At 45.8% G+C, this 16,395-nt stretch overlaps 1 protein-coding gene across 3 annotated transcripts in view; it reads right to left on the reverse strand.

The window, feature by feature from the left end:
- zgc:123010 (uncharacterized protein LOC641500 homolog) overlaps positions 1–16,395 on the reverse strand; it is a 204,531-nt gene that overhangs the window by 29,777 nt on the left and 158,359 nt on the right. For 2 of the 3 annotated variants that reach the window (XM_041210199.1, XM_041210198.1), the window contains one exon: positions 10,711–10,788. In XM_041210199.1, the coding sequence (XP_041066133.1) occupies positions 10,711–10,788 (78 nt within the window). Of the gene's footprint in view, positions 1–4,370; positions 4,573–10,710; positions 10,789–16,395 lie in introns of all 3 variants that reach the window. The other variant, XR_005945696.1, reaches the window with a different exon arrangement.

Below are 16,395 nucleotides of genomic sequence, written 5' to 3' on the forward strand. Positions count from 1 at the left end.
CACACACACTCTCACACACACACACACTCACACACACACTCACTCCCACTCACACTCACTCCCACTCACACACACACACTCACTCCCACTCTCACACACACACTCACTCCCACTCTCACACACACACTCACTCCCACTCACACACACACTCACTCCCACTCACACACACACACTCACTCCCACTCACACACACACACACTCCCACTCACACACACACACTCACTCCCACTCACACACTCACTCCCACTCACACACTCACTCCCACTCACACACACACACTCACTCCCACTCACACACACACACTCACTCTCTCTCACACACACACACTCACTCTCTCTCACACACACTCACACACTCTCTCTCACACACACTCACACACTCTCTCTCACACACACTCACAGCGCTTCCGGGTGTGCGCCACCCTGACCAGCCCATGTAAAATGGCAGAGCGTACCCGATCAGGTTCACGCCCGCCCCCACACAACACCCCCGATGGAGGGGGAAAATTCAGCCCACTCTCCCACTCACGCGCGCTCTCTCACTCTCCTACACACTCCCTCCCACTCTCACACCCTCTCTCACACACTCTCAATCTCCCACTCTCTCACTCACACTAACTCTCAATCTCCCACTCATACACGCGCACTCTCTCACTCATTTGCACCTTTAAAGACAGTGGCCGCAGAGTTAGTGGAGGCATTGGTCGAAATATTCCAGAACTCACTGGATTCTGGGAGGCTCCCAGCAGATTGGGAAACCGCTAATGTGACACCCCTGTTCAAGAAAAAAGGGAGACAAAAACAGGAAACTATAGGCCAGTCAGCCTAGCATCTATTGTTGGGAAAATGCTAAAGTCCATTATTAAGGAAGAAATAGCAGGACATGTAGAAAAACTCAACGCAATCAAACAGAGTCAAAATTGTTTTATGAAAGGGAAACCATGTTTGACAAATTTGCTAGAGTTCTTTGAGGGTATAACAAGCAGAGTTGATAAAGGGGAACCGGTAGATGTAGTGTATTTGGATTTCCAGAAGACATTAGATAAGGTGCCACATAAAAGGTTATTGCACAGGATAGGAGCTCACGGTATTGGGGGTAATGTATTAGCATGGACTGAGGACTGGGTAACACACAGAAGGCAGAGAGTCAGGATTAATGAGTCTTTTTCAGGTTGGAAAGACATAACTAGTGGAGTGCCACAAGGATCAGTCCGAGGGTCTCGATTATTTACTATCTATATTAATGACTTGGAGGAGGGGGCAGAGTGTAATGTATCCTAATTTGCTGATGATACAAAAATAGGTGGGAGAGCATGTTGTGATGAGAACATAAGGAACCTGCAAGGGGATATAGACAGGTTGAGTGACTGGGCAAAAACTTGGCAGATGGAGTTTAATGTAGGAAAGTGTGAGGTCATGCACTTTGGTAGGAAAAAGCAAAAGGCAGACTATTATTTAAATGGAGAGAGACTTCAAAAAAGTGCAGCACAGAGGGATCTGGGTGTTCTTGTGCATGAAACACAAAAAAGTTAGCATGCAGGTGCAGCAAGTAATTAAGAAGGCAAATGGAATTTTGGCCTGTATTGCTCGGGGGTTGGAGTTTAAAAATAGGGAAGTCTTGTTACACTGTACAGGGTGTTAGTGAGGCCGCAGCTGGAGTACTGAGTACAGTTTTGGTCCCAGCATTTAAGAAAGGATATATTGGCTTTAGAGGCAGTTCAAAAGAGATTCACTAGGCTGATTCCTGGGATGAAGGGATTGACTTATCAAGAACGGCTAAACAGGTTAGGCCTTTATTCATTAGAGTTTAGAAGAATGAGGGGTGATCTTATTGAAACATACAAGATTCTGAGGGGGCTTGACAGGGTAGATGTTGAGAAGGTGTTTCTACTAGTGGGGGAATCCCGAACTAGGGGACATAGTTACAGAATAAAGGGGACCCTCATTTAAAACTGAGATGCGAAAGAATTTCTTCTCTCTGAGTGTAGTGAATGTCTGGAATTCTCTACCCCAGAGAATTGTGGAGGCTAGATCACTGCAAGTATTTAAAGAGGACAATAGATTTTAGAAATATCGGGGAGTTGAGGGCTGTGAGGAGCTGGCATGAAAGAGGAGTTGAGGCCTGGGACAGACCAGCCATGACCTTATTGAATGGTGGGGCAGGCTTGAGGGGCTAAATGGCCTCCTCCTGCTCCTATTTCTTATGTTCTTATGCTCACACACTCACAAACATTCTCACTCAGAGACATACACACGCACAGTCTCTCACTCAGACACACGCACACTCTCGCGCATACACTCAGTCACACGCGCACACACTCAGTCACACGCGCACACACTCAGTCACACACACAGATATCAGAAATAAGTGGAGTTAGAGTCCAGTAAAAAAAGGTAAATGAATATATAGTTAAGCGTCCTTTGATTGTCCTTGAGACGTAGCTTTTAAATGCTGTGGCCGGTTAGCTGATTTCTTGGATGTGTTCAGATGTAGAGGATGTTGCAGTTATGATGAGATTTCAGTTCACTGGTAGGTTTCTGGTAGAGTTGGCTTCTCGAACTGGGTGACACTCTTATTCCAAAGGAGAGGGAGAAGGAGAGGGCAGCCCTCATCTTGTTTCCTCTGAAGACATTTTTACCACCGCCTGTGTCACTTGCATTATCTCTCTAGTGGCTGGGCAGCCTGGCCTTGAAATACTTCACCCATTGTGTATTTTCAAAAGGTTTTGGGTGTGCCTGTCTATGGCAGCCATTGTTTCAATATCCAGTACTTTGCATTCTTAATAACTCTTCCTTGGACAGTTATGAGTTTTGATGAGTATCTGGATTATAGGAAACATCCATAAGACGTAGGAGCAGAAGTAGGCCATTCAGCCCATCGAGTCTGCTCCGCCATTCAATGAGATCATGGCTGATCTGATAATCCTCAACTCCACTTTCCTGCCTTCTCCCCATAACCCCTGATTCCCTTACTGATTGCAAATCGTCTATCTCAGCCTTCACTATACCTAATGACCAGCCTCTATTGCCCTCTGCGGTAAAGAATTCCACAGATTAGCTACCCTCAGAGAAGAAATTCCTCCTCATCTCTGTTTAAATGGGCGACCCCTCACTCTGAGATTATGCCCTCTGCTCCTCAACTCCCCCACAAGGGGAAACAGCCTCTTAGCATCTGCCCTGTCAAGCCGCCTAAGAACCTTATACGTATCAATAAGCTCTTCGCACTCCCCTCAGGGTGATCTGTTGGTTTATCACCTTCACCTTGGAATGTGGCCTTGCATTTTTAAGCAGGTTGCTCTGTCTCAGCTCAAATTGCAAAATTTCCAGTCAGCCAAAAGCTGAAAAATCATATCTTCAAAGATAAAGGGGCATAGTCTGACAACACATGCGTCCTTGCAGTGTCCAGAGGCTGAAATAAAAAAAACAAAGCGCTGGAAAAACTCAGCAGGTCTGACAGCCATCTGTGGAGAGAGAAACAGAGTTAACATTTTGAGTCCAGTACGACCCTACTTTGGAACTCCAGTCAATGTACCAAAATTCTCGATACCTATTAGTGCGCTTTGGTATGCCACCCCATGAAGGTCCTCATCTGACCCCTATTCAGCTGAATTCACCTGCAACCTTGCCTCTGGTGAGCTGCCCTGTGAACTGTAATCTATCCCTGGCCTGGCTGTAGCACATTCGGGCCCACAATTCACCACATGCTTATCCCAACTCTACACTTGTCTCCAAGATGAGTGTAGTGCTAGTATCTGAGTTGGTGATTTTGGACTGTGAGATCAAGTGATGGGGCCTCCCCCATTCATGACGTGCTGTCACTCTCCTTTCCTCCTGGGGCTCCTGTGATTGGTGGGCGATAGTTTTTTGGGTGTCTGAAAGCAGGAACTCTGAAGGGTAAAGTTGGTGCAAGGGAAGGGAGGTGGGGATTTGAAGCAAGAGGTCCATGGTCACACCATCAGCGGCTTGCTCACAGGAACACAGGAAATAGGAACTGGAGCAGGCCATTCAGCCCATCGAGCCTGCTCTGGCATTCAACCATATCATGGCTCATTATCTACCTCAACGCCATTTTTCCTTGCAATCCCCATATCCCTTGACGTCATTAGTATCTAGAAATCTATCGATTTCTGTCTTGAACATACTCAGTGATTAAGCCTCCACAGCCCTCTGGGGTGGAGAATTCCAAAGATTCACCACCCTCTGAGTGAAGAAACTCCTCCTCCTCTCAGTCCTCAAAGGTTTGGCCCTTGGTTCTAGACCGCCCCCCTCCACAGCAGCCAGGGGAAAACGTCCTTCCTGCATCTATCCTGTCAAGCCCCTTAAGAATTTTGCAAGTTTCAAGGAGATCACCGCTCATTTTTCTAAACTCACGTCAGGTAGCAGAGTGAAGGTGAGCCGAGAGATGAAAAGGAGCATCAGGAACAGGGAGTCGTCACCCAATGTTCTCAGCGATGGCAGATTCCACGGTCCCATGATGCCAACAGCCACCTCCTCCCTGAGGATCAGGAGACGCAGACAGCCTTGACCCCTTGCCAGTTCTGCTCGGCTCCCTTCTATTGTCTACCACCTTGCCCTGCGAGAGTGAAGGCAGAATGAGAGTGACCGTGTTGTACCGTGTTAGGGGGATGTTTTGGCCACAACTGAGAAGCTGGAGTGATGTGGAAGCAGTGGCGGTGGGGGTGGGGTTGGCAGCACTGGTACAGGTGCAAGGGGAAGATGGATCATCTGTATGTTAGGCAGGGGTCCTGAGTGATGGGTAGAGCTCCTCGAGGTGTGGTGTATTGAGCAGGAGAGTTTGGCGCTACGAGGGATGGGAGAAGCCACATGAAGATGCATTCACTGACTGCGACCACCCACGCGAGGTTATTCACATTCTTGTACTAACGTGTCCAGTGCCAAATCTGTCACCCTGGAACCCTCTCTCTGCCCTAGTCTTCACTTTGCTATTGTTTAAATTGCAGCAATGTTTTTCAATGCAGGTCACTGAGATGAGGAGGAATCTCTTCACACAGAGGGTGGTGAATCTTTGGAATTCTCTATCCCGGAGGACTGAGGGAGCTCAATCATTGAGCATCTTCAAGACAGGTTTCTGGATACTAATGACATCAAGGGATATGGGGATACTGGGGGGAAAATGGTGTAGAAGTAGATGATCAGCCATGAACCGCTCAAATGGCTTGATGGGCCAAATGGCCTAACTCCTGCTCCTATTTCCTATATCCCCGTTAGCGTGGACAGCCTGCCTTGAAGAAGAGGCGACGTCACACAATTTCTGAACAACGCTACTGACCCCCCCTGCTGGTCGCAGTGGCAGTCGGCAGCTTTAAGACGATGAGAGTAGCGTGGGACCCAGTCGGCCGGAGGCCACAATCGTTCAGATGAAGGTGCGCGCACCAAATTTGCGTGTTGCCCATCTGGGTCTGAACAGTCACGGGCAGCTCACGAATCATTTCTGCTTTTGCCGAAGCCGATTGGCTGAACCATTAGCAAATGAAACGCTTCCACTGAGCCGCGTAAAGAGAAGAAGGGTGACCCAAAGCTTAGACAACGGGGTGTGTGTTTTAATGAGCAGGAGGAGGTTCCCAACATTCATTTTTTTTTTTTAAATTGACATAATTTTTATAACGTTTATGCTCATGTGAGTGACTCCTACGTGGGGACACGTTTTGCACGTTTTCAGAATTGGTATTTTTGACTTTGAAATTCTTCAGCTCCCCGAGACAGCTTCCTGCCCTCAGGGAGCTTTCTGTGCTCAGACTCCCCCCCCTCCCCCACCCCAGCAACATCCCCACCCACCCTGGCAGCGCATCGTTCATGGAAATCGCAGTCGGGGGTTGGGGGGGGGGGGGGGGCGCGATCGCCGTCGGTGGACCATTTCCCGGGCGTTCCTGGAAATCCTGCTCAAGAAGAGGAAAGAGAGGTGGGGGTGGGGGGGGGCAGATTTGGGAGGGTGTTCCAGAGTTGAGGCCTCAGCAGCTGCAGGCATTGCCGCCAATGGTGGAGGGAAGGAGATCGGGGATGTTCAGGAGGCCAGAACTGGAGGAACACCGAGTTGAGGGGATGGAGGAAGATATAGGGCAGGGTCTTTAGGTCGGCGAGAGGTGGGCCGGGGCCTGTTCACCAACGGGTAAAATGACGCGGGAAGACGTTGGGCAGAACTCCCGACATCGCCCAACCTCATTTCCATTTTCAGGTCGGCGGGGGTGCAGCCGAATCAGCTGTGCTCCCGCCGACCTGTCAACGGCCAACTGAGGCCATTGACAAAGTCATTAACCTCATTAACCGAGCTGCCCGTCCAGCCTTAGGGTAGGCGGGCAGGCCGGGAGCCCCTGGCGGGCTTCAGAAAAAGCATGAGACCCTCACCCATGGGGGCGGGAAGAGGTTTCATGAGGGCTTTTAGAAATTTAATAAACGTATGGCTTTGAAATGATGGACATGTCTCAACTCATGGGACAGTGTCACATGAGGGGACACGCCGGGGAAATTTCGTTTTTTCACCTTTACCATTTTTAAATTTGGCGCCGATCTCCCCGAGGCAGCACCTCGCCTCAGGGAGATGAGTGCACTCTTCCACGCGCATGCACATGTGCAAAAGAGAGCACTCTCGGCTGAGGGAATCCCCAACACCACCCCCCCACCACCCGCACCCCCCCCAACCCCCCCACCTCACCCGCACAGGGAGCGCATAGCACTTCCTGGCGGATGTCACACTGGGCGGGCCTTAATTGGCCCACCCACATAAAACGGTGGCCCGCTCCGCCCGCGCACCCCCCCCGCCCCCCCCCCCAATCGGGGGCACCTTTCAGAAGCGCGCATGCACACGCTTGCTCTTAAGACATTCTCCCCCCCCCCCACCTAACGGGGGGGAAAATTCTTCTCATAGAGTTAGGTCTGGGTGAGTCCATGGAGTGATTTAAAAACAAGGATGTGTATGCATCATGAAACTAAGCGCTGAAGCCAGCAGCTATTCACAAGTGTAAACTAACCACCACCAATGCAATCAACCATGAACACGCTTTAAATTGGATGACAATCATAATGTGGAATCTTGCTGTTTTCATGTTGGGTTATGTGCCAGCACTAGTGCAGCTGCCTCCACAAGCTATGACTGTCAATCTGCCAGTGGCAAATCTTACTAAGACCGGTATTGAGACAATATTTTGTTTATTCATCTGTTGGGCGCAGGCGGCACTAACACAGATATTGAGAACATAAAAGCGGTTTTCATTCCCAAGACATGGAATATATCAATCACATGCTCTTTAACTAAATAGTAATATAAGATTTAAATCATTAGTTCAAAGCCTCAGTGAACAACACGTCTCGACAGAACGAGTCTGACTCTCATGCCCCTTAAAACATTAAATTATACAGCGTCAATATTTAATTTACCTTGCCCTATTTCAGACAGCATATTTGTGCACCAGTGTCATTATCCAGAAAACTGACATAGGAGAGCTCCTGAACCACATGGAGAAAGTCTTCCCTTTATATTGTGTGGCGACTAACTTGGTAAATCCCTTTATCAAGGGTAGCTTTACAATGTTAGTGCAGACAGTACAGCAGGGGAAGTAATTTTCTATTAGCGGGTGACTGTTCAGACTGCATTTTTAAGTGTAAGGGCGCGGGAATAGGCTCTCAGCGATAAGAATAGAAATGTGCAAATGGAACTAAACAAGGCCAAGGTTTGCTAATAGCAGCAAGTTATTCAGCAGCGCAAAAGCAAAATACTCCGGATGCTGGAGATCTGAAACAGAAACAGAAAATGCTGCAAGAGCTCAGCAAGTCTGACAGCATCTGTGCAGGGAGAAACAGAGTTGATGTTTCTTCGGAGCTGAATAAGGGTCATGTGGACTCGAACTTTCAATTCGGTTTCTCTTTCCACAGAAGTTGTCGGACCTGCTGAGTTTTTCTGGCATTTTCTGTTTTTATTCAGCGGGACATTTTTTCCCCCCAAAAAATCTTTACATTGCTGCTGCATTTTAAACAGATTCAAGCTATTTGCTGAGTAAAAGGAAAAGGACTTGCATTTATCTAGCACCTTTCACAACCTCATAATGCCCCAAAGTGCCTCACTTTATTCTTTATTTTGAAGTGTAGTCACTGACGTAATGTAAGAAACACAGCAGCCAATTTGCACGTAGCAAACTCCTACAAATAACAATGTGATAATGACCAGATAATCTGTTTTTTTGTGATGTTGATTGAGGATTAAATAATTGCCAAGACACTGGTGATGTCTTCCTTGCTCTCCTTCAAAATGAGATGGTCTACATCCGCCTGAGAGAGCAGAATGGACCTCCACAATCTGAAAGGCAGCACTTCCAACAGTGTAGCACTCTCCCGCTACTACACTGAAGTGTCAGCCTAGATTTGTGTACCCAAGTCTCTGGAGCAGGACTTGAACTGACAACCTTCTGACTCAGAGGCGAGAGTGCCATGCACTGAGCTACAGCAATTTGATGTCCTGCTACACTGTAAAATTCTGCGATTCTAATTCAGTCTGAATGAGAGAATTAAACTGTTACCCTGAAGCAGTGGGAAGGCTCTCCTGAACTTGGAAGTACTGTTTGAAGAGGCAAAAAAGGGGCTTGCTGTACCTGACCCGAGAGCTGACCATGAATGCCCAAGGCGAGAAATTAATTGCATCCAACATCACTAATGAGAAAAGGATTGCAGTGTGTCACGATCTTGAGCCTTTTTAAAAATCAATCGGTGGATTGTTATGAATTAACTTTTATTAAGAGTGAATAAATATTTATTTCTATTTATTCTGTCTTTTGGCCTGTGACATTTCATATGGAGAATATGACCACTCTCTTACAGTGATATTATGTTGTTTTTTTTCCTCTCTGTCTCTCCTCTTCTGCCTGTATCTGGATTTTGCTCATGAACTTCTCTTTTCGCAGCTCTTTGTCCTTTTGCTTTGCTCTCATGTATCATTATAGAGGAAACATGGCACTCAGCAGCTCCCTGCTCACCCTACTCCTCTCCCAATCACTCTTACTTTGCCTCATCCCGTCTCACTCCCATCACATCCCGAACCCTTGGCCTTTCCACTATTCCTGCCATTCCCACCGCCTCCACACTAAGACTGCCTTTCGTCCTTCCAACGAGCAGATCAAGTTCTGCTTCCTCCCCTACCCTTGGGATGCTGTTACTCAGTTCATCTGCTAACCCTCCTATTTACTCCCTCCACACTCCCAATGACATGCTTAACACAAAATCAACCCAGGTTAAAAACATCAAACCCTTTGAAAGAAACTGAGCCTTGAAGGCCCTGAGAGACAACTTAATTTAGCATGTAATTATACTAACTGTGCATGATGTGATTTTTTTTTTTAAAAGTGCGTTTAAACCCTTATTTTTGGATATTTTAAATGTCAGTAGCAGCGAGATTGCAATGACAACTTAAAAAACATTTGCAGAAATAATTCTGAATGAGTTTTTGGAACCAGATGGTCAGATTAGACAATCTCAAAATAATATACACAAACAGTAATATAGCAGCTTCCCATTTTGTACAATGTGGTGGCTTTAACATTACCTATCAGAGTGACACCTATAGGACTAACAGGTACTGCAGGTACCTATAATAAGCGCTTTCAATGAAATGCACGTCCCAGATACCAAATAGATTTTTAAAGTAGATTTTAAGGAGGATTGAGTTGTTACAATCCCCATTCCAGGGACTTGAGCACACATATCGAACATGACATTTTCTGCGCATTACTGAGGGAGTGCTACACTTTTGGAGGTGCCATCTTTCAGCTGAGATGCTAAGCTGAGGCCCTGCCGGTTCTCTTGAGTGGATGTAAACGATCTCACGGCCTACATCCCAGTGAATATTTATCCCTCAACCAACATCACCAAAAAGTGACCAGATTATCTGGTCATTATCACATTGCTGTTTGTGGGATCTTGCTGCGTGCAAATTGGCTACCACATTTCCTAAAACTGTCGCTACACTTCAAAAGTACTTCACTGGCCGTGAAATACTTTGGAATGCCCTGAGGCTGTGAAAGATGCTACAGAAATGCAAGGCTTTCCTTCATTTGGCCCTGTGCTACCGCTCAAGAGAGTTATCCACTCAGCCCCATTCTCTTGTCTTTACAAATAATTGAAAAAGAAAAATGTTGGGAGTTGTGTGTTGTGAAGGTACATTCACTTAGGACTTGGCTTGCAACTTCCCCAGCATACTTCACTTCAAAATTTGGAGACAGTATAGAGAGACTTCGATTTCCTTTCTACTCGAAAACAGGAATTGGAGCTAAAAACGGCAAGAGTTGAGGTCAAGGCACTTGATTCATTTGAAACACCACCAGATGCTCTGGTAGGGTTGGGACCAGGGAAGTTTGAGATAAAATGGGCCGAAAGAGCCTTCCTCACCCAGAGCTACGTTGTCGCCGCTTAGTCTTTACCCACTCATTTGCTTATTGCAACAATTTTAGTTCAAACTAATCCAAAATAAAATGTCTTTGGAGAACATCGGGACGGTAGTGAGATCTGGAATTGTGTATAATAACGCTGCTGATCAATGAATAACAATACAGAATGTTCCCTCAGAAGGTTAAATGTGTAAAATCCACAATGGGGTACAGTCTACATGGTCTACATAAGGAGAGGGCTGATATTGATTGATTTGCTCCAATTAATGCCAGTGGAATTTGATAACCTGCAAATGCAAACACTGAGCATGTTTTATACTTACTTTCTAAACAGATCTTTAAGCTGTTTCTCTTTGACGTGAACAGTAACATTTCCAATCCATAACGATGCACAAGGCAGCCTGAAGGGGGAAAAGAATATATAATTTCAAGACGACTGGCCAAGACAACACTCCACCCTCAATCACCATCACCAAGTGCCGAAGAACTGGTCACTCATCTGATTGCGGAGTCTTGCCATGCACAAAATGGCTGCCATACTCGCCTGCACAAAACTGCCATCGTACTTCAAAGTGATTCAAGGTTCGCTTGGAGCTATTTCTGAGATGCAAGAACACATTGTGTAAATACTAGTTTTTTTTTTTAATACTTTCACTACCTCTTGCACAGCGCAGTCAAACACAACCTGGAAAATCTCCCTCGTCAACCTTTTAGCCCACAAGGTTCTATTTTAATGATCCCGCTGTAACACGACTGGCAATTATGAAGTGATTGCTTTTCCATACATTACTCATGCCTTTAACATGCAGCTCATCGCCACATTGGTGACATTTGTTTACCATAATCTAATCCAAACACAGACAAACACAGCTGCGTTAAAAAAACATTTGCAAGATCCCCATTACTTTGAACCGCAGAAGTTAAAGATGTGGAGCCCTAGCTTCCCTGAGGCTCCTCCACTGAGCAGCTGAGCTATAGAGACTGGGACAGGATGAGACTCTCTCAATGCTCATTGCTTAGTTAGATGATCCTATCCAGGACAGGAACAGCAAGGGTGATAGTCTTCTCAAACTCCCAGTCCTCTTCATTACTTCTTTCTTCTTTGTCCTCATCCGTGCCTCTGTTACCCCCAGACATGAATATTCCAACACACCCACATTCTAACCTTTGGAAACTTGAGGTCAGCCCAAACTCTGCTGCCCTGGTCCTAACTTGCACCAAGTCCAGTTCACCTATCGCCCCTGTGCTCGCTGATCTACATTGGTCATCATTTAAGCGATGCCTGGATCTTAAAATAGTCATCCTGCTTTTCAAATCCCTCCTCAACCTCTCCCGCTCCCTATCTCTATAATCCCCTCCAACCCAAGGACTCGCGGAGATACCTGCACTCGTCTAATTCTGGACCGTTGAGCATCTCCAATTTTTCTCGCTCCACCACTGGCGGCCATGCCTTCGGTTGCCTAATCCCGAAGCTCTGGCATTCCCTCCCTAAACCTCTCCTCCGCTCCACTTCACTGTCCTCCTTTAAGGGACTCCTTAAAACTCATCCATCTCTTTGGCCAATTACACTTTTGGTCACTTGCTCTAACATTGCCTTAGGTGGGCCGGTGTCACAATTTACTTTCTAATGCTCCAAAGACCTTGCAATGTTTTATTATGTTAAAGGCGCTATATAAACATAAATTGTTGTGGCTGTTCCCTTCTCTCCTATTTGCATTCTTATCCCTTCTTTCTCTCAGTCCCTCTGCTCCTCTCCATTTGGACTCAGTTATTTCCTTCTCACCATCTCCTTCCCCTTCTAGCTCGCTCTTCCTTACCTTCTCTCCCCTTTCATTCTAACTTCCTGTCCTTCCCTTGTTTCTTTCCCCTCTCTCCTTGGCTCTTCATTAAAAATAAAGTCGAGGATGGCATGGCTCCTCATCAAGTCACCAGCGAATATTGTTAACTCAATCCGAAGTCAATTGGTGAAGTATGAAACTAGATACTAATAATTTTCTTAACAATAGGTTTATTTACAGAATGCAGCATTACAAATGTCTACTTCCTACCTACAAGCCCTGTGACCCAGCAGTCTCCCTTCATAAGTGCTCTAGAGTCATGACCACGAATTTTAACCCTGAATTCCTTACGGACATATTGAACTCTTAAGTAAGACGTGTTTTTTTTTAAAGAAAAGGACATACAAGCAAAAGCTGGGTGAGACTATTAAGTAACCACTTGCCGGAAAATCCCTGTGCATTACACTCGACCAACTAGTCCAGAGAACGGAATTTCGCACCTAAAAAGGTGTCAAGGCCTACTTCAAACAGAAAGGTTTCAAAGGAAAAGATGCAATGCAAAAACTGAACTGTAATCTCCCATGGTTGCGGAGATAATGAAGGCTGATTATCATCTCAGCAGAAAACCACCTCTTGTGAGCTCTATCCCAGACTGTGGACACGATGTGAGTTGAAAAGAAAGCAATTTCTGGGTAAAAGACATATTTGTTTTTTCCCTTTCAGGAATACACAAGAAAAGGGGTTAAAAGCCAACTGCAACCCTGGTCTCTGGGTGCTATATTTAGTGTTCCAGGCCCGGTGTGTGAAGGTGTGCTGTGAAGGCCACAGCTGAAGAACATTAACTAGGCATCCCTGCGCTTGCAGGTAAAAATGTCCTCTCTCTCTGATTGCTGGAGGCCAATCACAAGTCAGCAAAGCCACAGTCAAAAAGGAAACAGGACAACTCCTTCCAGCTAACCTGCAGATCCAAGAATCTCCAAACGCACTGCCCAGCTGCCAAAGTCAACTCTACCGGAATCACCCAACTTAATGACCACAACATTTCGCCATCTACTCCTCACAGGCAAGCAAAAGACTGGAACACATATCTTTTTTGATAAACCTTTATTTCTGGACTCACTTCTCATTTCTAATCATTGTGCATGTGTGTTGCATTTTTATTATTTTTCTTGTGTTTTAACAACTAATAAACCCACTCTCTCTTTGACTCAAGGAAGCCTGGTTAAATTGGTTCTTTTTAAAACATAAATACATTTGGACTGGGGAACAGTATCCATGAGGGATGGTGTCCTTTCCAAATTAACCTTGTTGCAACCAACTGAGGGTACTGAATAAAGAAGGGGAGCCAGTTCATCCCTAGTCACCTGGGAGCAGAACAATATGGGGTACCTCATCTGGGGTCATAACAAATAGGGGGGAACCTCGCCTAACATTAGATAGTTAATTAAACAATGCCCTTCATCCATGTATCTTAGCACTACAATTAATATACCATTAATGTAAACATGGGATGGCGATAAAATTTTAAACATATTTAGAGAAACTGGGCTTGTTCTCCGTAGAGTAGAGCAGCTTCAGGGAAGGTTCGATGGATGTGTACAAAATCTTGAAAGGTTTAACAGCTTAACTAAGGAGAAACTGTTTTCAGTGACACAGGGATCAGTAACCAGAGGACACAGATTTAAGGTGATTGGCAAAAACATAGAGACACCATGAGGGAAACCAAATTGCACAGTGAGTTGCTATAATCTGGAATACACTGAATGTAAAGGCAGTGGAAGCAGATTCAATTGTATCTTTCAAAAAAAAAGGAATCGGATCAATGTTTGAAAAGGAAAAATTTGCAGGTGCTACGAGGAGTTATTTCAAAAGCAAAATACCGGGGATGCTGGAAATCCAAAATCCAAACAGAAAATACTGCAAATGCTCAGCAGGTTTGGAAGCGTTTGTGGAGTGAGAGAAACAGAGTTCATGTTCTGGTCTGTGACCGTCTGTCAGAACTGGTAAAAAGAGATGTTAACGGGTTATTAAGGACAAAGGCAAGAAAGGAAAGAACAAAATATAAGGTTTGTGTGTGATAGGGTGCAAGGCAGGAGTGATTAAATAACAAGTGATGATGGCGCAAGGCAAAAGAGAATGATAATGAGGCTAGTAAAGAAACAAAAGAGTTTAGAGGAGGTGTAAATAGCAACAGCAGAGACATTACCAACTGTTGCTGTCCTAAGAAAGTGGACGGTCACCATGACCTGAAATGGCTGAACTCAAGCATTGAGTCGAGAAGGCTGTAACGTGTCTAATTGAAAGCTGAGGCGCTGTTCCTCGAGATTACATTGAGCTTCAGTGGAACAATGCAGGAGGTTGAGGACAGAGGCGGTCAGGGTGAGAGAACGAGGTGGAGATTTAAAACGATGGGCGACTGGAAGCTCAGGATCAAGCTCGCAGGCTGAACGGAGGGTGGCGGAAACAAATTCAGTCGGCACGCACAACAGGAAATTCAATGAAGACTGGAAGAGTTAATAATAATGGGGCTACGGGGCATGGGGAGGGCAGTATGTGGGACTGATGAGAACGCTTTTTCAAAGAGCCAACCCAGTCACTATGGGCCGAATGGCCTACTTCTGGGCTGTTTTGTTCTGTGGTATTCTATTTGCTTTGCAAATCTAGACCGTTGTTCCAATGAAGCTGGTGTTCCACTAGAGTAAGAGACATTACAACCAGGCACAGCAATTCGAGAGTTCAGGAGGGGAAAAACAACCAACACGCCAGTTCGTAAGTGTTACCCACAGCCACCTCCGGGTGCGTGGGCAAAAGGGATGAGGGGAGATCCGGCGGGGATGGCCCCAAAGTCCAAACAGACTGGTATTCTGACAAGAGAAACGGCCACCTGTGGAACCAGCAACAGACTCAACAGACACACTCTGGGCAGCATTGTTGGAGGGGGCGTGGGCAGGGAAAAGCCTCAAAATTGTCAAGAAGATTAAAAAGATGATTTTTCAAATTGCTGAGGTTTAATCCCTATGATCATGTCTGTAGCTTAAATTCTCCAGCTGAACACCTGGTGATTGCTTGTGCGAGAGGGAAACGTGAGTATTTAAGGTGAGTGCCAGCCAGAATTACGTTTTGTTTAAATACAGACTAATCAGAAGAGCATGTTTAAAAGTCGACACGTGTAGAGACAGAAAGAATGCAGTCCTGTACACATAACGCAAGCTAAATGTTAAGGAGGGATCCTGCTTCTGGTACCTGCTTTACTTTGGCTTCCAATGTCTGTCTGCTCCTTGCATTTAGACACAGACTTTCTGCTCCTTTATCCCAGGAGTTATTCCCTTTAACCTGCCTGTCGGAATTGTGTTCAATGCTAGCTTTATATTTTGTTTGATTGTACAGTCCGCCAGTGATTGATCATCAGTTGGGGTGTAAAACAAGTGTTTCACCCCGTCCCATAAGCTCTCAGCCCATCCCTGAATGAGTTAGGTTAAGATGATCCCTTCAGGTCCAGTTCAGCAGGAGATCTAAGATTCTGTGATCTGCAGGATTTAGTCAGGCAAATGCGGAGGGATTGGTCCCAGAGCAAGCACCATATGATGGTGGCTAAGGAATCAAAGCCTGATAGAGGGCGCACACACAAAAGAGAGGCAAAAGGGCCGATTCAAGGATTGTACCAGGGCAGATCACTGAAGCAGACAGCACGGTCAGTTCAAGAGACAACAACATCAGATGTACTCTGGCACAGCTCTCTGTCTCCAGAGCTGGACACCGCAGTAAACCAGTCTGTTTGGCTTCTACTGGATAAAACCTTTAAAATCCCTGGTCAAACATTGCCTGGGGAGATCCAGGCAATAGTTGAGGCTTTTCGATCAGAGGTCAGTAAAGGTGCCTGCAAATTTCAGGCTCCTGGTCAAAAGAGCTCTGACGGATATCGCACCATTCTTCTAGTTTGAAGCATTTCTTTTTGCGCCTCTGGAACAGTGTGATGTCTGAAGTACAACATTTGGATGATGACACAGTTATATTTATATAACTGCTGAAAACAGAGTCAGGACCTGCAAACAAAAGGAATATGTTTGAGCCTCGCACCTTTTTCTGAATTACCCAGGAGCTTGGGCAGCTTATAGTTTCCGATTGCTTTCTCCGTGGCAACACCTCAGCCAATCAGGGTCAACTTGCCAGCCAATCAGCACCCTTTTCTCCTGTAGTATAAATTGTTGTGACCATTTGAAATTTGACATT

The sequence above is a fragment of the Carcharodon carcharias genome, chromosome 17 (assembly GCF_017639515.1).
Source record: "Carcharodon carcharias isolate sCarCar2 chromosome 17, sCarCar2.pri, whole genome shotgun sequence".
NCBI lineage: Eukaryota > Metazoa > Chordata > Chondrichthyes > Lamniformes > Lamnidae > Carcharodon > Carcharodon carcharias.